Source organism: Phacochoerus africanus, chromosome 6 (genome assembly GCF_016906955.1).
Source record: "Phacochoerus africanus isolate WHEZ1 chromosome 6, ROS_Pafr_v1, whole genome shotgun sequence".
Lineage (NCBI taxonomy): Eukaryota > Metazoa > Chordata > Mammalia > Artiodactyla > Suidae > Phacochoerus > Phacochoerus africanus.
In genome coordinates, this window is record NC_062549.1 from 8,048,529 (window position 1) to 8,070,130 (window position 21,602).

The window sequence follows — 21,602 nt, forward strand, 5'->3', positions numbered from 1 at the left end:
CCTGCAGAGCTGGGCTGAGCTGTGGGGCAAGTGCCTGGGAAATGTCGAGACCTTGGATGGGCTCGGGACCCTGCCGTGGGAGGAAGTGGGAAGCAAAGGCTCGGTGTTCTTGGCTCTGCCGGGGAAAGTGAGACCAGCCTTCTCTGGTTTTCTGGCTCCATCTCTGCTCTGGGTTGGTGGGAGGGCAAGGGGCGGGGGTGGGGGTCGGGGTGGGGGTGGTATCTGAGTGGGTTGGCCACCCTGGGCCGAGGGGCAGGTCAGAACCTCAGGAACTGTGAATCCCTGTGGTGGGCTGGGCCCCGGGCGTGGGGCTGGAAGCCTGAGCACCTCTCTGCGGGCTTCCTGGAGGAGACGGGACCAGATACAGGCCAGGGGCAGGCTGACATGCTCACCTGGACCTCCACCTGCACAGCACCTGGGCACCCCAGCTTCCAGACCATTCTGAGCCCTGAGTCTCCATTATCATTCCACCTCCTTCCCCCCCGGAAGAGCTCCCTCGTCCTCCTGAATCTCATATTTCAGGGACTGGTCCATCCTCCATCAGAGCCTGGGATCTTGGCCTTGTACTTGGAAGGAAGAGGGAGAGGGAGAGGGGTTGGAAACATTGGCTGCTGGGAGATCACAGAGGCCAGTGTGTGAACAGCACATGCAAGGTGTGTGGGTCTCGGGGTGCTTGTACCTCGTCCGGGCTGCACCCTGACCTTGAGCTCCGCGGGGCCCCTGGGGCTTGTCCAAGGTATTGGTTTCTGTCTGGCCATTGGTTCCCTGAGGCCAGCACACCCCGCTCTGTCACATCACCTTGTTCAGAACATGCTTATGACACCACCACGGTGTACCAGGCCCCGGGCACCCAGACAGGCATGTGGCACCTGTCCTCTGTAGGGGACATCCTGCTTCACCCCAGCAGCATTGGGGTCGCTGTCCCCATTCTAAAGCTGGGGAAACCACAGGTTCAGCGTGGCTGGCGCTTTATCGCACAGGTAGCAGTGTGCCCTGTGCAGTTTGACCTTGACCTGCGTGTATGGCTTCTCAGCGGTGTCTGTGTCAGGGCCAAGAGCAGGAAGCCTGTGCCAGGGTTAGCAGTCACCATGGGCCTTTTCCTTAAGAGGGGCACTGTGGTCTGGCAGGGACTGCCCTTCTAGCCCGTGCCCTCGCAACTCCCTCGCCGTCAGTCGGTGTCTGGGGCAGGCAAACCAGGACGGTGGGGGTTGGGACAGGTCATCCCGCCCACCCCGGGGTTGGGGGTTGCGACTGAGAACAGCTGAGTGTAGAGACACCCTCTCACCCCCGGGCGCAGCTCTGACTTCTCAGCCTGGGTGTGTACCATCACGGCCATCCCAGCCTCTCCGTGCGCCGGCAGCGATGAACTCATGCCAGGGCTGGCATCTCCCCATTTGATGGATGACAAAACTGAGTCACTCAGGCTGTGAGACCCGCCACGGTGAGGCTACAGCTGAGACATCAGGCCAACTTGAACAAATGCGTCTTCCCCGCCTCCACCCTTTTTGAGTCAGGCCAGCCAGGTTTCATTCTAGCTCTTTCAAAGTGTGTGCCCTTGAACCAGCTACTCAGGACTTCTGCGCCTCCTTTACCCTCCGCCGGTAAAATTAACACAGCGATAAGAACTGATGCTTTGGGGTACCTGCCACGTGCCAGGAACTGTTCTAAGCATGCTGCCTTTAATTTATGTAATTAAATCACTCATTTACTCTTCACCAGAGCCCTGGGTGGTGATGGGGGGGTGGGTATCACCTTGTACAGAGGAGCGGTGCCTCCAGGTCACACACCAGGGAGGCCCCCAGCTCCCGCCGCCTCCCCTGGTGATAACTCAGCCTCCAGCGCTGTTCACAGCGCTGCTTATTACTCAGAAAGCAGAGGCTGCATGGCGAGAATCCGGATTACAGGCCTGCAGGGATGGGTCAAAGTGACCCTTAGATTCTGGGTTCTGGGGGCCTCTGAGCCACCCACAGCCCCCCCGCACACGTCCCTGGTTGTAGGAGGAAGGATGCCCATACCTCCAGACACACTTGTCCTCTGGGGTTCCCGCAGGTGGGAGTGTCAGCCTGTGGTCATGGCTGAGTCTTCAGCCTCGTGGGAGGAGCCCAGAGTGATGACATCTGATCCCCTGCTCTGTTTCCCACCCTCAGGAGGACAGAGAGAGCCGGTCACAGGGCCATGGAGCTGTAAAGATGCAGCAGCTGTGGCAGCCGTGGCCCTGGCTATTGCACGGGCTCTGTGGGCTGTGCCCCTCTGCATGGCAGCCCTGGGGGCCGACCGGTCAGTCCGGATAGACTGGGTGGGCCTGGGGCGGGAACACCAACCTACTTTCTCTGTCACTGAAATGTCAGCTCTGTGTCCCCACGCCACCCCACCCCCTCCCCGGAAGCAGCCGTCAGCGCTGTGGTTTTGTCTTCCTGTGACAGCCCCGTGATATCTGAACTCCCCCCGGGGTCAAGGCCACAGAGGCACCCAGACTTGGCCTTAGAGAGGTGGGTTTGCCCTTTCTTGACTCTTTGACCCAGAGCAAGCTGCTTCACCTCCCTTTAGCCTCAGTTTGCTCATCTATGAAATGGGGACAGGCACTCCAGCCTCATTTGAGCAGCAGGGCAGAGAGAACAGCGACGGGGACCATGATGGGATGTGTCCCAATCAGTGTTCGCTCACTCTGTCTATGCACTCTATTGTGAATCTTTTCCATTTTTTTTTTATTTTGTCTTTTTTATAGCCGCACCCACAGCATATGGAGGTTCCCAGGCTAGGGGTCAAATCGGAGCTGTAGCCACTGGCCTACGCCCCAGCCACAGCAACACCAGATCCGAGCCGTGTCTGTAACCTACACCACAGCTCACAGCAACGCCGGATCCTTAATCCACTGAGCAAGGCCAGGGATCGAACCCCTCATGGATGCCAGTCAGATTCGTTTCCTCAGCTGCAACCTGCACCACAGCTCAGCTGAGCCATGATGGGAACTCCATCCAATTTTTGGGGGGGAGGGTGAAATGCGTATAACATAAAATGTACCATCCTCGCCTTCTTCAGGGTGCGAACTTCAGTGGCAGTAAATATTCATCATGTTGTGCAGCCGTCACCACCGTCCATCTCCATGTTGCGAAACCGAAACTGCCCTCATGGATACTAGTCGGGTTTGTGACCTCGGAGCCACCACGGGAACTTCCTGTCCTTCCTTTTTAAGGCTGAATAATATTCTGTTATATGTCTAGACCAGACTTGGCTTATCCGTTCAGCCATCAGCGGGTACTTGGGTTGCTCCGACCCCTTGGCTGTGCTGACCCTCTGATCACAACTCTGCTTTCAGCCCTTTTGGGTACCTACCCAGAGGTGGCATTGTTGGGTCGTACGATTAGTGTAGATTTCGAAATTTGGGGTCATGAGAGAAACTTAGAAAGCGTAGTGCGTCTGCTCTCTGTGAAGATAATGCCTCACTAGTGCGTCACTCTCGATGGTTTGCAAAGCACGGTCCCGGGGCACAGGTAGCAGGTAGAGCTGGTGTCAGGATTTGAGAACTGACCTGCCTCAGTGGCAGCCAGCTCGCGTCTGTTCACTTAGTTGGTCTCCATGGGCTCACGGAATCGAAGCCCCATCTGGGCAGTTCTCTGGGAGTTGGGTTTTAGGGGGTCCAAGGTGCCTCTCTGTGTTCCCCAAACCAGCCAGTGTTATTTCTTGGGGAGTGTTTGCTTCAGCATTTTGACTAACGCAGGCAGATGCTTTTTCTTTCCCAAAGTGGTCAAAAATTTTTTTCTTTTTCTTTTCTTTTCTTTTCTTTTCTTTCTTTTGGCAGGAATCAAACTACACAGCATTAGCCCCAGGTCCTCAGTAAGAAGCTGCTGGTGCAGGCTGCTCCAGAGCTGCTGTCTTAGGAGACAGCGCAGCTGCCAGAGCAGGTGGCATCTTGGCCTTTTCTCTTCCTGGCTGACATCACTTTAGGCTGGCAGTTCGTTTGGGCCTGGCTGATGTTTTAGGGCAGATGGATGGGTGCACGGCTGGGCATGGAAGATTCCGCCAGCAGCTCTCGAGACCCTGCTTTGTCCCCCAGGCACCCCCCTCGGAAAGGTTCTGGAGCCCTCAGTGTGGAGCTGGGTGGGCTGCTGGCCTGAGGTGCTGTGGCTGCAGGAAGGAAGTGGTTTCATCTGGCTCTGCAGAGAAGGTTCTGGCACCAGACTAGGCAGTTGTGTTTGCAAATTTGATGAGTAGGGAAAATGGGAGTATTTTGGGTTCTGGTTTATTTTCTTTGGCTAGAATTCTAGAATCCATGAATATCCAGGCTGGCAGATGCTTTGTGATCCAGCCCTACCACTTCTGCTCCAGGTGGGGAGGCTTTGTTGAAGGCCACTGAGGGGAAGGATGGAGTGGGGAGGGAGGGAATGGCTATTTGTGTGCCCACCCATTGTCACAGGGCCTCCTTGCCAAGGTGGGAAGTGATAATCTCCTTTGCAGATGGGAGACCAGTTTGGAGAGGTGAAGAAACTCGTCCAAGGGTGCTATTGAGATAGTTCTAAATTTTGGCCCATCTGACCACTGGATATATGATAATTACGGGGAGTTTAAGAGCTGATGTCTCCTGAGCACTAACTCTAGGTCAGAAACCGTGCTGCCCTCTTTTTCTGCATCGTCTCATTAAATCCTCAAAACAACCCTTTAAAAGAGGTATCCTTATCATCTTCATTGAGGCCCAGAGAGGGTTTAAGGGATTTGCCCAGTGTCACACGCTGATGAGCTAGATGGCAAAGCCTGACTCAGTTCAGAGCCAAAGTCTATATCGCTGGTGGGGGTGGGAGGTGTGGGGGCTGCAGAGTGGAGTCCACTGCTCATCACTCCTTGATGAGAGGCTGGGTTACTTCCTTTGGCCCCAGGTCACCTCTCCTGGTAGACTTGCTATTCCTTTTCTTTTTTCTTTCTTTCTTTCTTTTTTTTTTGCTTTTTAGGGCCGCACCCAAGACATACGGAAGTTCCCAGGCTAGGGGTCTAATTGGAGCCACAGCTGCCTGCCTACACCACAGCCATAGCAACATAGGAGCTGAGCCACATCTGCGACCTACACCACAGCTCATGGCAACCCTGGATCCTTAACCCACTGAGCAGGGCCAGGGATCAAACCCTCATCCCCATGGGTACTAGTTCTTTACCACTGAGCCACAATGGGAACTCCACATTTTCTCTTTGAATTCCTTCCACCTGGATCTTTAGTTATTCAAACAGTTTGATTTGATTTGGTTTCCATGGGAACCTGTGTTTGTGCGCCCACCAGGGATCTCCGTGCTGTGAGCTGATGTGGCCTGCAGGGCCTCTGGGTGGAGGGGACAGAGGGGGCTGGGGCAGGAGGGGCGGTGGGCTGGAGGGTCTCCTGGGGTCTGGCTCCCACTCTGGAGCCCCGATGGGGTGGAGCGGGGCCAGGAGATGTCTGATCCCCATTGTGGGGCTGCTGATGTTTTTCCCTTCTCTTGGAAGCAGATCAGCTCCTGGGGAAGACAGAAATGGTGACCTTTCTTTGCACACAGTTGCTTCTTGTTTTCCTGCCCCCTGACTGAGGTGGGCAGTGCTCAGAGGCTTGGAAATCCTCAACCCACTGTTTCCCATCCCCGCCATCCCCCCGCCTCACTTCCGAGGACACCGTTGGGACTTAGAGCAAACCCCGAGTGACAGATGGCAGTGGCACGCATCTGGGTCAGTGCCAAATGAGGCTTTGCCTCCTCTGCCCTCCTCTGCGAATTTCCTGGAAATGCCCCCCTGGTGGAGGGGACAGAGCTCCTCGGTCGCCAGCACCCCCGTAGTGGGGCTCCCATCGGCGCCCCGGGTCTGTCCAGCCCAGGCGATCAGGCTGACCAAGTGTAGACACCCAGCTCCTGGTGTTGCTGAATAGGTGCAATGGACAGAGGCGGGTTCAGGTCTGCTCTGTCTTCGCTAGTCCTGTGTCCCTGTCCAATCTCCTGACCTCCTGCAGGCTTAGTCTTCTAATCCGTGATAACGGGGGCCGTAGCCCTGACCCGAGGAGTCACGATTGCCACAAAAACACGTGATCAGACTCAGCATTTGAGCCTTCTTTGGCCCCCTCTGCTCTTCCTCTTTTCCGTCATTCCAAACAGACTCTGCTCCCGATCGTTTCTTGCTTGGAGAGCCGTGGTCCTCGGCGTGGCTTCCTGCCATGTCCCCAGGTTCATGCCCTTCCTCCCACTGCACATCATTTTCTAACCGCAGCGTCTTTTCTATTTCTTGGTGTGATGACAGAATTAAAGAAAGCTGAGGCGTTCCCTTCATGGCGCAGTAGAAACGAATCCGCCTAGGAACCATGAGATTGCAGGTTCGATCCCTGGCCTCGCTCAGTGGGTTCAGGATCCGGCATTGCCGTGAGCTGTGGTGGAGGTCACAGACACGACTCGGATCTGCCGTTGCTGTGGCTCTGGCGTAGCTGTAGCTTCGATTAGACCCCTAGCCTGGGAACCTCCATATGCTATGGGTGCAGCTCTAAGAAGACAAAAAAAAAAAAAAAAGAAAGAAAGAAAGACAGCTGAGGGCGTCCCCTTGTGGCTCAGCAGGTTAAGGACCTGACATTGTCTCTGAGGATGCAGGTTGGATTCCTGGTCTTGCTCAGTGGGTTAAGAGTCCGGTATTGCTGAAAACTGCAGTGTAGGCCGGCAGCTGGGAACTTCCATGTGCTGTGGGTGTGGCCTTAACAAAAGAAAAAGAAAAAAAAGGAAAAAAAAAAAAAGGAAGAAGAAGAAAAATAGAAAGCTGAGACATGAAGGGAGTGGGACCTCCTTGAGGTCTTCCCATCTCGGTGTCCTATCAGGCCAGGAGTCAGGACTTGGAGGCCCAAGGGCCCGTGCAGAATCTCCACTCTGTCACCTGCGGCTGTGTCCCCTTGGCTTCTGGACTTCAGCCGGGCTTTGCCGTCTGAAATGGCTCTTCTGAGAGCTCAGGGCCCAGACCCGGCTTTCCAGTGTTTGCCTGGTAAGGGGATGTTCCTCTATGCAAGTGCTTTTGTGCTCCTGGCCGTATACGCCCCCTCCCCCGCTGGGGGGACATGCTTCCTCATGCCTGTGCTCCTTACTCAATGGGCAGGATGAGATCTGGAGCGGGCCCAGGCCCCCCCCCTTCCCCACCATGGACATGGGAGATGGACCAGGAAGATGGGAGGAAGGGTAGGTTATTTCACAAAATGATGGCACTGGGGCAGCCCTTGGCATTTTTCTCCTGAGTCTCTGTTCTTGTGATTCGTCTTTCTTGCCTCAACAAAACTTGAATGCTGCGTCTGATCAGCCAGAATCAGCTTTTCTTTGCCTGTTGTTCCAAAGGGTGCCCTCTGCCCTCGGGCTATGACTTGACCAAAGCTGGCTAGACTGAGTGGGGGGCAGCCCCGTGTGCCAGCTGGCTTAGACAGAGTCTGGGTAAGTGTGTCATCCTATCAGATCCAAAGTGTTCTGAGTCTCTCTGGGGTCTGCTGGGCAGGCGGATTATAGAGGGAGGTGGCAGCGGCTGGTCTCCGAGCTCCCCTCCATCGTCCCTGGTTGACTTAAACCAAGGCAGTTGACCTTCTGGCTTCATCATAATCCTTCACCATAAACCTCTGGGGCGGGGATCTCTGTAACAGCCGATGCGGAGGGAGACGCTGCAATTTTCAAAACGCTTCCCTGTCCCCATGGTGGATTTTGTCTGGGGAGAAGCACCATGAGCAGATGGGTTCGTTACTGACCTCATTTCCCGCAGAGGGAGGAAGTTCTCAGAGAGGTCTGGTAACTTGGCCAAAGTCACATGGTGGGAGTATCATTAGAATTAATATCACCCAACAAGTGGTGCCCCAAACAAGGAATTGTTTGATGTTTTTGCGGACCCAGAAGGCCTAGGACAGCAAACGACAAATGTCACCCAGTCTCAGAGCTTCCTGCTCTGTCATCCTGAACAGGTGGCTCTTGTCCTCATGCTCATAAGATGGCTGCTGAATCCCCAAGCATCCCACCCATAGTCCAGGGAGTAAGCAGGTGGAAGGAGGAAAGGGAAAAATCCAAAGGCCAAGTTTGATTCTTTAAAGCAAAATTATCCTCAAGGCTCCAGCAGTTCTGCTGACATCTCTTCTGACCACCCTTGAATACAAGAGAGATGGAGGGGGAGAGAATTTTATATCAGGCACATTGCTGGGAATTATGTTATAAAGAGGGGAGTAATACACGTCTGAGAGGCCCGCAGACATAGCCTGCCATACATAGTTCACAAGGTTCCCAAGCCAGAGTTGGCAGCCAAAGAGCTGAAATCTTTGAGGACTACTTAGTGGTAGGTGCTGTTTTTAGCACCTGCCAGCTTACAGGCTGTGTAGACGGAAGGCATAGTTGCCATTTCACAGCATACCAGCTTACAGGTGGTGTAGACTGCTTAAACCTCTTCACACCTCCTCCAGGCCAGACCCCGTCTGGGGCAGAGCCAACCTTTCTCTCTGGGGGTCTGCGGTCAAATTGGCAAGTTGGGGAGGCAGGTCACTGGAGTGGGTGCTGCAGGAAGATGACAAGGACCATGTGTCCCGCACATAGTGGGTGGCATGAAAGGCCAGCCCCAGGAAGTTAGGCTTTTGCTGAGGCTTTTCTGAGTCTGACGTACCTGCTGTACCTTCCTGCAGTTTGGGGGCAGGTGCATAACCGGGAGGAAGGGAGGAGCGGGTATTATTTCTCTGCTCTACGTGCCAGTGTATCTTGTGGTTGCTGGGGGGGGGGGTTGGTTTCGGTTTTTGAATTTTTTGTCTATGCCTGTGGCACAGGGAAGTTCCTGGGCTGGGGGATCATATCTGAGCCACAGCTGTAGCCTACACCCCAGCTGCAGCAACACCAGATCCTTATCCCATGGTGCCCTATCGGGAACTCCCGATTGCTGGTTTTTGGAGATGCTGGGAGGATAAAAAGCAATCTAGTCACTTTGCTGGGGACCTGACTTCCTGGTCGATCACACCCGCCTTCCCCTCCTCCGCGTGTGGGCTGCTGGCACAGAACTCAGAGGAGGGCTGGTGGGGGCCAACCCCAGCATGAGGGCCCAGTGGGCACAGGTTGTAATTCTGGTGCACCCTACAAGCTGCGTGCCCTTGGGGAAGTCATCTCAATGTCTTCATCTGGAAAATGGGTTTCTAGGCTCTCCGACTCTTGGTGGGCATTTAGCAAATCTCATCCCTCGCCTGAGCTGACCTGTGTCTCTAGGAGACCATGCCACACCTGCAGGCTTTCACCAGGGCCCTGCCTTTCTGAGATGGGGTTCTGTATCCTTCCCAACAAGGATAACCACGGCTGATGGCCCTTCTGACATCAACACAGGCTGACACGGGTGGTGGTGTGAGGCCACTGGCCATGAGACCCACGTGGTACCTCGTGCAGGTGGAGCAGTAGGGATCTGTGAGGCTTGTACCAATCCTGGGAGATTTCACACCAGTCCTGGGACTTTCACGGGGCTGAACTTGCCGAGACTCCCGTGGCCCATTAAGTGGCAGAGGGAAGCCTGAACCGAAAATAGGTCAGCGGACTTTCTGGGGAATCCATGTTGACCACGATTAGGTGGGTGTCAAGTCTTTATCCAACAGATCTGAGCTGTGCCAGGGCCTGAGGATATCACAGCAACAGGGCAGAGGCAGCCCCTTCCTTCTTGGACAGAGTCAACTCTGGTCCCACGCTTTATTTATTTATGCATTGGTTTTTCCTTTTTAAATTATTTTTTATTTTATAATTTTTAGTTTTTCCATTATATTTGAGTTACAGTGTTCTGTTAATTTCTGCTGTACAGCAAAGCGACTCAGTTACACACATATACATATATTCTTTTTCTCATATTATCTCCCATCATTTTTAAAATTATAGTTGATTGACCATGTTCTACACATGTTTTAATTTGAAGGTTTTATAATTTCAAGGCCTCCAAAGAGATCAGTCAACATCTGTTACCCATCCCCACCCCTGGGGGCTGCCAGATACATCCTTGGTGCCCGCCAGGGCTGGACATCCCACACCTGCCACCGAGGTGGCACCCAGACACCTGATTCACTTCTGCCACTGTGTACCCAATGTCCCCATCCCTCCTGGCGCTGTGTTTCTGACCCAGCTTGTCTCCTCTGCTGAGGAACCCTGGCTGGGGTGGCTCCCTCCTGTCTTAGTGGTGGGGACCCCAGGGCTCAGAGGAGTTGGGGAGGGGGCAGAGCTTTCACTTGAACCCCGATGCCCCAGGCCTGTAGGGACCCTGGTCTGCTGGTCCTATTTTAGAGGGTAGCGTGTAGGTCAGCTGGGGAGACAATAGAGAATGCGGCACCCACAATGAGCCATTGTTCCCACGGTGGCTTCTGGGCCAGGGCAGGGCCCAGCAGATGATCTGTGGCCCCCACAGGGGGCTGGACCTTTGCTTCTTCGGCTGGATTTTTCCAGCGCTTGTGTATACAGGAGCAAACAGGCACTTAGAGGAAGGGAGAGAGAGCCAGGCAGACAGCTGACTCTGGCTTGGGGCAGTCATTTCACAGGGACGATAAGTCAGGGGGCCTCGTGCTGGGGGTGGGCCTGGTCAGCACCCCCTCCAGTCTGTACTGGTTTATATCTGCTCCCATCACCTTAAAACACTCACCCTTCCCCCCGAGGTTCCATTACCCTTCCTGTCTCACAGAAGCAGATGGCAGTGTAGGAGAGGCTACAGTGAGAGCCCGAGCCCCTGCCTCGCTCTGTCAGGGATGGAGAAGGGAGTGGGTTTTTGTTCAAAGTGTAGATACTGGGAGTTCTCGCTGTGGCTCAGTGGGTTAAGAACCTGAGTAGTATCTATGAGGATGCGGGTTCCATCCCTGGCCTCACTCAGAGGGTTAAGGATCCAGCATTGCCGTGAGCTGTGGTGTAGGTCTCAGACATGGCTCGGATCCTGAGCTGCTGTGGCTGTGGTGAAGGCCGGCAGGTATAGCTCTGATTCGACCCCTGGCCTGGGAACTTCCATATGCTGTGGGTGAGGCCCTAAAAAGAAAAAGAAAAAAAAAAAAAAGGCGTGGATACTGAGTTTTCCTGCTCTTGAGGTGGAGCCTGAGGATTGGGGTGTATTTCTTTGTTTTTGAGCCAAGCTCTCAGATTGACAACCACTGACCTCCAGGAATGGGGGGGGCCCTCTCCCGGTCCCCCTTCCACTCATGTCTCTGCCTCTTGGGGTGGCTTCTCTGCCCAGGGAAACCTGCCACCCAGAGCCCAGCGATCCCACAACCAGATGAGATGCTTTCCCAACCTGCAGCGGGACACGTGCTGGGAGTCTGCAGGTCGTCCTTCCAGACGCACCCTGGCGGCAGCTCCCATGTGACAGGCCCGTCTGTCTGTCTCTCCCCAGGAGCAGGACATCGAGACTTTGCACGGCTCCATTCATGTCACGCTGTGCGGGACCCCCAAGGGAAACCGGCCCGTCATCCTCACCTACCATGACATTGGCATGAACCGTAAGTCCCGAGGAGCCGCGTGGCCTGGGCAAGCCTGTTCCTGCCCGGGTCGGGGGATGAGGACGGCTGGGAAGAGGGGTCCCGGCTTCTTCTCCTTTCCTGACACTTCCAGGAGCTGTTCTGGGAAGACCTCTTGCCACAGACAGAGGAGCCTGGGATGCACTGCCTTGGGGATGCTGGGATCTCAGGGATGCTGGGGTCTCCGGGACCCTCCACCATTTGTCTGGGTGGCAGTGACATCTTTTAACGAAGGCCTCTGGCGGTCTTTAGCATTTTCACAGGATTGTGCAGCCATCAGCACAATCCATTTTCAGACTTTCCTTTTCACTCTGCAGAGAACCCTGTCCTCGTCTCCATCGCCCCTTGTCTCTCCTGCCTCCAGCCCTCGTTCACCAGGAGTCTACTTTCTGTCTCTAAGGATCTGCCTAGTCTGGACATTTTTTATCAAGGGCATCACACAGCATGACTGGCTTCTTTCCTAATATTCTCAGCATTGGCATTGATCCATAGCATACTATATATTAATGTTTTACATTCTACTGTATATCTTTTTTTTTTTTTTTTTGGCTATGGAAGTGGAAGTTCTCCAGCCAGGGATCGAACCCACGCCACACCAGTGACCTGAGTCACTGCCTTGACAATGCCAGATCCTTAACCCACGGAGCCACAGGAGAAGTCCGATGGTCCATCGTGTGGACACATCACATTTTGCTTATTCTCAGTTGACTTGGATGCCTCCCACCTTTTCACTGTGCCGAGTACTGCTGCTGTGAATGCGGGGTCTGTGATTCCCACGAAGTGTTGCCAAAGGTGGGCTTTCACAGATGGTAGTGGAATAAGAGCTACTTAAGATTACAGTTACACAGAGCAGAAACGATTCTGTGATGATTCACAAGGAATTCACAGCCCTTTCTGGTCCAGTGAGCATTGCAAGCTGGATGCTTGCTTGATTTTTGACAGACTGACTGATTCACATTTTTTTTTTTTCCGTTCAGTTTACGAATACCTCGAGGCTGGGAATGATGTCAGTCCCTGAAAACCCTTTTCCTCCTTCACTCTCACTTCCCTTTTAGCTCTTCTCCTCCTGTATGCCCCCTGGTAACCATCACGTGCCGGATCCTAGGCTACGTAGCTCAATACGTGCCATCTTGTTCCACTGGACTCATGAGGACATGGAGTTGCGTGTGGTAGTGCTGCTCCCCCATCCTCAGAGTAGAGGAAGGGCTGTATCAAAAAGCCCGAGGGCTCTGTGGCTTACTGAACACAATATGTGTTTCTTTCTCCCTCATCTAACAACTCAGTGGGCATTCTGGGGCAATTCAGGGACCCAGGCTTCTTTGAGCTGTGATTCCACCATCCCCCGGGGCCACTGAGGCTTCTCTTGGCTCGTCCACATCTGACAGAGATGAAAGAAAGAGAGAAAAACCTAGAGGAATGGGTGGCAGGCAGGTGTTAAGAGGCAATGGGAGCCTGAACCCAGGCACGTGGCTGCCTCTGACTGCGAGGGAGGCTGGGAAGTGTAGTCCAGCGGTGAGTCTGGGCAGAAAAGGGAAAAGCTTTGGGGACCAGCTGGCTGTCGTTCCCTCGCACCCTCAGCAATGAGGAGGCTCGTCCAAGGCCACATAAGCATTTGTTTGAAAACCTCCTGTGCCTTGGCCAGTATCCCTGATGGGAAGGCTTAGGAGACCCAGAGAAAAAGGGAGTGTCAGTGGGGCGACCCCACCTCATACTCGGACCGTCGCGGCCTTATATGTGAGGACCACCACAGCCACGATGGGGAAAGAAGCAGGAGCCCCAGTGGGATCCCTCCCTGGACCAACTGGAAATTCAAGGTCATCCGCCAGTGGAGACAAGCAGGGTTTACCGACCGCCTCCACCTCCACACCCACTCCCCTGCCCCATGACTTATTCTTGCCTTTTATCACCAGAGCAAAGTGGGGGAGAAAAGGCATTCTTTCTTGGAAGTTCCTTCCCCCTGCTGAGTAGGCGTAGGCATGAAACAAGCAGCATGAACACACGCCATTCTCTCCTAACTTCTTCCTCCTTGTCGTCTTCTCTTTCCTGCCTATTCTCCAGACAAGACCTGCTACAACCCCCTCTTCAACTCGGAGGACATGCAGGAGATCACCCAGCACTTTGCCGTCTGCCACGTGGATGCCCCGGGCCAGCAGGACGGTGCTGCCTCCTTCCCCGCGGGGTGAGACGACCCCAGGGGAGGGATCGCAAAGCCGGGCAGGGAGGAAGCAGGTGGTTGGGCGGAGGCATTAGTCTGGCTTTTCATTGTGTGTGTGTGTGTGTGTGTGTTTAACTGTGGTAAGATATATATAATCCAAATCTTGCCATTTTAACCATTTAAAATTTTTTTTTTGCTTTTTAGGGCCACACCCATGGCATACAGAGGTTCCCAGGCTAGGGATCGAATTGGAGCTACAGCCCCTGGCCTACACCACAGCCACAGCAGCATCAGATCCAAGCCACATCTGCGACCCACACCACAGCTCATGGCAACACTGGATCCTTAACCCACTGAGTGAGGCCAGGGATCAAACCCGTAACCTCATGGTTCCTAGTTGGATTCGTTTCTGCTGCACCACGATAGGAACTCCTAAAACCTTCTTAGTACAGCAGCAGTTTAAGACAAAGTTCTGCCAGTATATCCACCTTTGGTTGGAACAATTGTTTGAAAGACTTAGGTGGGGTGTTCCTGTTGTGGCTCAGCGGTAACGAACCCGACTAGTATCCATGAGGACACAGGTTCAATCCCTGTCCCTGCTCAGTGGGTTAAGGATCTAGTGTTGCTGTGAGCTGTGGTGTAGATTGCAGATGTGGCTCAGATCTGGGGGTTGATGGGTCTGTGATGTAGGCTAGTAGCTGCGGTTCCAGTTCGACCCCCTAGCCTGGGAACTTCCATATGCCGCAGGTGCAGCCCTGAAAAAAAAAGAAAAGAAAGACTTAGGTTAACCCAGTGCTCTTAGCTCCCCACTGGGAGATTTCAAAAATACTCTGAAGCCTGGGCCCCATGCCCAGGAATTTTTATTCAGTTGACCTGGAGGCCAAGGTGCAGGGTATTTATTCCCCTAAGTCATTCAGTGATTCTGGTGTAGCTGACGGAACCACTGTCTGAGTGGGAGCCTGGCTCCCTTCTGCCCCACCTCCAGTGGTCTCCTTGGCCCTCCAGGGTGCACTCCCTTCATGCTGAGGCTTGGACAGCAAGGCAGGGCTCAGGGCCCCCGGCTGGGATCCTCCTGGCTTTGGGGTCAGCTTCTAACACATGGGGTTGGGTGAGTATAATCCTGTTGCCTCCTGGCTGTGCACTCGGCCCCCAAGAGCAGTGAGGAAAGAAGCCGTGGGGTTAGGTGGCTCCCCCTCTGTCACCCTTTGGGGGCTGCTGGCTTCAGCCTGAGCCACGGCCATTTCGGAAAGAAAGTGGCTCCACTGATGTGTAGCCATGCCAGCCAGGGTCTTCCTGGCTCTTTCTCTTTGCACATGCTGATCCCTCTGCCTGGAATATGTTCCCTACATTCCGATCCTCAAGCTCCCCCTACTCATGTCCCCTTCAATGGCGCTTCTTCCAGGAAGCCCTCCCTGACCACATGAGCAGAACAGGTCTGCCTGTTTCAGCCTCCCCCTCTCAACACCTCCCTGCCCTCGTGGTCATCATTGCCCTTGTGACACCCACTTGTCTCTGATGACTCACTGCCTGGCTCCTGCATGGGACTGTGTCTGCTTTGCTCACATGGGCTCCCCGTGGCCTCACCAGGAGCCTGGCATGAAGAAGGGCCGGTAACTCCTTTGTTAGGGGAATCCTTCCTGCCTGCTCTGTTTTCCCCTCCCTGAGTTCAGCACTGTGGAATATGCCTCCCCATCCATGTCAACCCCGCCCCCAGCAGCTAGAGCATCATAGGTTTTGCGCGGCTTCTGTGTGTAGACCTGCTTTCGGCAAAAAGGGCCAGGCTCCCTGAGGACAGCCAAGGGCTTGTGAAAGCAGTGAATCCTCGCCTTCCTCCCGGGAAAATGGAAAGAAAATGTGTGGCGACGCTGGCTAGGGTTACTGTCACCTGGCAGGGCAGAGGCTCTTGGGCTCCTTTCTGGACATTCAAGGGAGGTGAATGCATGTTTGCTTCGAGAGGCAGGAGGAACAGCATGTGCAAAGGCCACAACCTGGAACCTGGAAGGAAGAACGTGGTTCGGAGAGACACAGTTGGGGTGGGGGGTTGGTGGTGGCTGAGAGAAGGAGCCAGCCTGGGAAGTGGCTCCGTGGGGTACCAGGGCTCCGCCACAGGTGTCCCCGTTGGAAAGGTGGGCACAATGGGAACAAGTGACTCTTTCTGGGTCTTGCTGAAGAGTTGGTGATAGGAGACTTTGTCGTCTCCTGCATCCGGCAAAGGGGAGGCCCCCGCCTTTATGTACAGACCCAGGCAGCCTGCAGGCTCCCTGACCACCCAGACATGAGTCCTCACCTCTGTCTCCTCTCTCTGCGCCTGCTATTAGGGGCCAGTTTTGAGCAGAGGGGAACTCCGACAGCCCTTGATTAGCAGAAGGTGTGGTCCCAGAGGATGTGCAGATCCAGGCATCCTTGTGCCTTCAAATCCCTCTGGGCATCATTTCCCAGGGCCAATCAGCCCATGCCTCCAGCCAATCGGGGTGGCTGGCCCTCCCAGGCTCCCTGCCAAGCATCTCCTGGTCAAAGGGGATGAGGGAGGGGCTTCCCTAAGGTCATGAGCACTTCACAGGGCGACTGCCAGGAGCCCTCCCTGGGCAGGTGGTGAGTTCATGGGCCTTAAAATCCTACGAGCACCAAGTCCATGCTTTTCAGTGAAGCCATGTGGCTCGTCTCTTAGCATCAGTGATAGTTACAATCTTTATAAGGCGGAAATCATAGCAACCTCTTAGAGCTGTTGCAAAGGTTCGGTGAGCTTATAATGCTCATCACATGCGCTGGGTGGGACCTGGAACAGGTTTGCAAAGGGTCCCTCTGCAAAATAAAAAAGAGGAGCAGTCTGTGTACACTGTGGTTGCTTGGAATGGGGGCCGCTGGGGGGCTGGCCTGGGGAGTCTGGGCGCACGGGGTGGGTCGTTGCCCGCTCCCTGCCCTGTTTGTATTAATCACCTCCGCCGGGGTCCGGGCTCCCGCTAACTGCCTCTGCATGGCCCCTCCCCAGGTATATGTACCCGTCCATGGACCAGCTGGCTGAAATGCTTCCTGGAGTCCTCCATCAGTTTGGGTAAGAGCGAGGGCTCCTCTCCCCCACCAGCTTGCAGAGAAGGGTGGCCTCCCGCTCCTGCCTCTCCTGGGGCCTCCATCTGGCCCCACCGCCAAAATGGAGGTTAATGTTTAGCAATCGGGGAAAATCAGCCCGTCACGCTCTGCAAACACTTTTTCATGCAGTCTCTGTACTCCCATCTGCCTCTTGCATGTCGGGCTTTTCTCCTTGAGTGAATCCATCGCCTCGTGACAACCGCACCACCTGTCCTTTCCTCACCCCTCCTCTTTCATTGCTTTCTCTTTCCCGTGGAATGTTCTGGAATAGGGTTACCTGAGCCCTCAAGGTCTCCTCCCATCAGGCCCTTATCTCTTCAGGGCTCATTTCCTTCTTACTTGAGCCTTTTCATCAGATGATAACATCCCGAGTCCTTGCCCAATTTATTTCCATTCCAAGTTATAGAATTTAGAATCAAGCTTAGGAGCGGGAGGAAGCAGTTCGGAAAATAGGCCTTCCCGTCAATGACTGGCCCGCTCTCAGAGCCTGGCCGAGGGTGGAGAGGCGTGAGGGAAAGGGGCGGGTGTCTCCAAGGTCATGGTCTCCTGGGGAGCCATAAAGTAGGATGCACTGCAGGTCCTCCAGGCTGTGGTCCCCCCTTTGTCCAGCCTGCCAACCACCTGCAGTGATGCCCAGGACAGACCTGGGGGAGATGAGGGTCTCCACGGTGGGGGGGGGTTTCAAAAGGCTGTGAGGGCTGCCGTGACTCTCTCCTTCTGTGACATGAATTTTTATTTCTGCTTCCAGGCTGAAAAGCATTATTGGCATGGGAACTGGAGCGGGCGCCTACATTCTCACTCGATTTGCTGTGAGTTCTTTGGCATTGTTATTATTGCTATTATTATTATTATTATTATTATTATTATTGCTTTTCAGAGCCACACCCACGGCATATGGAGGTTCCCAGGCTAGGGGTGGAATCAGAGCTGCAGCTGCCAGCCAACACCACGGCCACAGCAACACCAGATCCTTAGCCCACTGAGGGAGGCCAGAGATCGAACTTGCATCCTCATGGATACTCGTTGGGCTCATTATCGCTGAGCCATGATGGGAACTTCCAGCATTTAAAAAAGAAAAAAAACTTTTTAAATAAAATGAATTCAAGATGAAGGAAGAAAATTGGAAAAATCTGAAAAGGGAGAAAGAAAATAACCCGTAATTCCATTTCCCAAATGATAACCACAGTTCGCATTGGGGTGTGTGGTCCAGAGTTACGGATGCACCTGGGGTGTGGGGGGAGGGGGGAGCTCAGGTACTTCCTAGTGGCTCTTTTTCCTTCGCAGAAATGCCACACCAGACAGACATGTCATTTTATCGCCGTCTTTGCTCACTTAGCAGTGATCGTGGCCAGGCTCCCATCCCTGAGTATTTCACCAGGCTCTTCTTTGTGAGAGATGCGTCGCTTCGGTAGTCAGGGGACTCTTGGCCCCTGAGAGAGTTTAAACCAATCAGAGACACCCATGTTAACATGACCGATGTCACTTACATGGCCATGGGTCCAAGTCGCTTGTTCACGGGGTCTTTTGTACCCTCACCAAACATCCGTTTAAAAATGCGCTGATGCTCAGTTTACTCAGCCGTAGATGTTTTGCTGGCCTGTTATTTGCTGGCCATTGCTGCGAGGTTAGCAATGCTGATGTGAGGAGTTCCCTGGTGGCTCCGTGGGTTAAGGATTCAGCGTTGTCACTGCTGTGGCTCTGGTTACAGCTGTGGTGCAGGTCTCATTCCTAGTCCGGGAACTTCCACATGCTGCAAGTGTAGCCAAAAAAAAAGAAAGAAAAAGAGAAAGAAAGAAAGAAAGAAATGCTGACAGGCATACAAAGTGATCAAGGCTCTCAGCAGACACAGTAAGGTCTCAGCCATATCTTAGCTCTCAATCTATCTTCTGCAAATAGTGGAAGTCTTAGTGGTGACTGGGGAGCCTCTGTGCACCCCATCTGATTTATGAGGTCAGTGGTGTGATGTACCCATTTCACAGCTGGGGAAGCTGAGGGGCCAGGGGCGAAGTGACTTGTCCCAAACAAGTGTGCTTCTACTTTTCCCGCAGTTTCCTCTTTCCACCCTCAGAAACCCAGTTTAGGGTCTGCTGAGCTGGAACGTCAGTTTTGCAAGACAGGGCAGGGCTGTGGAGAGCGGCAGTCTGCTCGGGGAGCCCACACGGGCTGTCTTCTCGTCCTTTTCTGTCTTTGGTTTGACTTTAAAGTCACAGTATCGCACGTGGCCGGGTCCTCTCTCTCACGTCGTGTCTTGAATTGCAGCTGAACAACCCCGAGATGGTAGAGGGCCTCGTCCTCATCAACGTGAACCCTTGTGCGGAAGGCTGGATGGACTGGGCCGCCTCCAAGGTGAGACCGGGGGCCTGGGTCGGGCAGGCGGAGGGGCGGGGAGGGGGTCCCAGCCTGCAGAGGGGCAGGTGTGTCCAACTCCCCCTGGAGGACCATCGAGAGACCTCTCCTGGCCCCTCCCCTCCACCACTGCCAGCAAAGAAACTTCCTCTGCTTGGCTTTGAATAGTGAACGTGAGCTCAGCCATGTGCCATTCGGAAATCAGTGGGACATGGCTGTCCAAGCCAGCTTTGAGAAGGACAGGCTGGGTCCAAATGTATCTGCTCGGGACTTAGCATATGCTGGACTTGGCCAAGAGGCTGAGAATAAAAAGAACATTTGAACCAGACAAATGCCTCTCACCCCAGTCACCCACATAGTGTTTATTTATTTATTTATTTTTATTTTCGCCCGCTCCATGGCATATGGAGCTCCTGGGCCAGGGATCAGATCTGAGCCGCAGGTGCAACCTAAGTCACAGCTGTGGCAACACAGGATCCCTAAGCCACTGTGCTAGGCTGGGGATCGAACCTGCGTCCCAGCACTCCCAAGACTCCATTGCTTCTGTTGCCCTACAGCGGGAGCTCCCGTCACCCACGTATTATTATTGAAAAAGAAATATATATTTGGTGTTAGCTCCATGCCACATAGTTTTATGACAATGATAATTAGCTAACATGTGTTGGGTGTTTATCAGACGCTGTTTCTCCTCCTCAGGTCATACCCCTGTCTCCACTTCTCAGCCAGTCCTGGCCACTCTGATGTTTCATTTCTTTCCAGAACCTTCCACAGGGACACAGGAGCTCTTTCCTCCCACATTTTTGATATTCAGAAGTGAAACACACACTCCCTGTTTTTTATTTTATTTTCCAGCAAAGGCAGTGGCATCGCAGTTGGCCACTTAGGTGTTCTGAGCCAGACATGGGGGCCTGGGAAAGCTTTTTTTTTTAACTTTTTTTTTAATTGCTTGATGAATTTTATTACATTTATAGTTGTGCAATAATCGGCCTGGGAATGTTGACGACGGGCTAACATGAAGCCTGAGGGCTGTTTGCGGGGTTTCGTACCTGCACTGCAGCCTTCTTCCTATCCCCAGCCCTGGCACAAGAAGACCTCTCTCAGGGGTCTAGCGTGTGTCAGGCACCAGGGTCAGATCCTCTGACATGTGTGGTTGCCTCGTGTAACCCTCACCTTGGCCTTGTGACTCTGAAGTTCCTGGCGCCCTGGTTACAGATGAGAGGGCTGAGGTCCCCCAGCTCTGCTACCTGCCTAGGACCACACGGCTAGGAGGTGGCAGCCAGGGCAGCCTAGGACCGCAGCTCTAGAGCCTCCCTCCTCTGCCAGTCCCTGCCTGACACTCGAGGTGGTCAACACACATTTATGGAGCTTCTACTGTATGCCTAACATGTACAGAGCTCCCACTGTGTACCTAGCATTTCTGGAGCTTCTGCTGCATATTTAACATTTATGGAGCACCCATGGTAGTAAGCATTTATGGAGCTCCTGTTGTATGCCTAGCATTTATGGACCCCCTGCTGTATACTTAGCATTGGTGGTGGGGACAGGTAGAGAAGAGAAGGGTACCAGTGTAACCTCAGTATATTCAGAGAGAGGAAACCAGCTTGAGAGGAAAATCTAGAGGGTGACACAGAAAGGATAGCTCGAGGTAGGCAGATTCTAATGTGTGGACAGAGAGAGCTTGATGTGTGTTAGAAGCAGCAGATGGCTCCCTTCACTGAGGACTTGCTGAGCTGTGGTGCAGCCAAAGCTGGGAGCATGTGGGGTCTTTATTCAGACACATTTTGCCCACATCTCCTGGGCGTGGGGTTCTGAGAGCAACGAAGCCCTTCCAGGTCCTGCCTTGGGGCCCCAGGTCCAGCAGGTACCTGGAGACAGGTGGCGCTGTCCCACCTAGGCGGTGTCCTCAGACCTGATTGCCTGGGATCCCACGCTGCTGCTGTGCCTCCAGGGCAGTGGGGTTTGGCTGACCTTCGCCCCACGCTGCCAGCACCTGTCTCTGACCCCCTTTCTTTCCTCCCAGATCTCCGGATGGACCCAGGCCCTTCCAGACATGGTGGTGTCACACCTCTTTGGGAAGGTGAGTGGCGCGGCCTGGCAGTTTGAGGTTGACACCGAGCCGTCATGCTGCCTGGCACTTAGGCCACAGAGACCAACAGGCCCCATCCGACCCTCACCAAATAGTGCGTCGTTATTCATTCCCCGTCGTCAGGTCATTCCTTCTCTCTCGCTCTCCTCTTAGCAGAAGTCTTGTTAACAGCTTTCTGGAAGTACAATTCGCTGCACATGTTGAAAGTATGAAATCTGACAAATTTGGACCTGTGTATACACCCATCCAACCATCGCTGAAACCCAGACAATGAACACCACACCTTCACCCCGAGAGCTTCCCTTGGGCAGCTGGATAATCCTTCTCTTCCTCCTCCTCAGGTGACCCCTGATCTGCTTCGGGTCCCTATAGATTTATTTTGCATGTCCTAGATTTTTATGTAAATAGCATTACATAGTGTGTGTTCTTTGTTTTCTTAAATCTGGCTTTGTTCACTCAGATAATTATTTTACGGC

General features: G+C 53.8%; 1 protein-coding gene across 1 annotated transcript in view; it reads left to right on the forward strand.

Moving 5' to 3' along the window:
- The window catches only part of NDRG1 (N-myc downstream regulated 1), a 54,790-nt gene that overhangs the window by 17,123 nt on the left and 16,065 nt on the right, over nucleotides 1-21,602 (forward strand). The window contains exons 4-9 of the mRNA XM_047783212.1: nucleotides 11,329-11,434; nucleotides 13,511-13,631; nucleotides 16,597-16,659; nucleotides 17,443-17,503; nucleotides 18,954-19,040; nucleotides 21,061-21,117. Of these exons, the coding sequence (XP_047639168.1) occupies nucleotides 11,329-11,434; nucleotides 13,511-13,631; nucleotides 16,597-16,659; nucleotides 17,443-17,503; nucleotides 18,954-19,040; nucleotides 21,061-21,117 (495 nt within the window). The remainder of the gene's footprint in view (nucleotides 1-11,328; nucleotides 11,435-13,510; nucleotides 13,632-16,596; nucleotides 16,660-17,442; nucleotides 17,504-18,953; nucleotides 19,041-21,060; nucleotides 21,118-21,602) is intronic.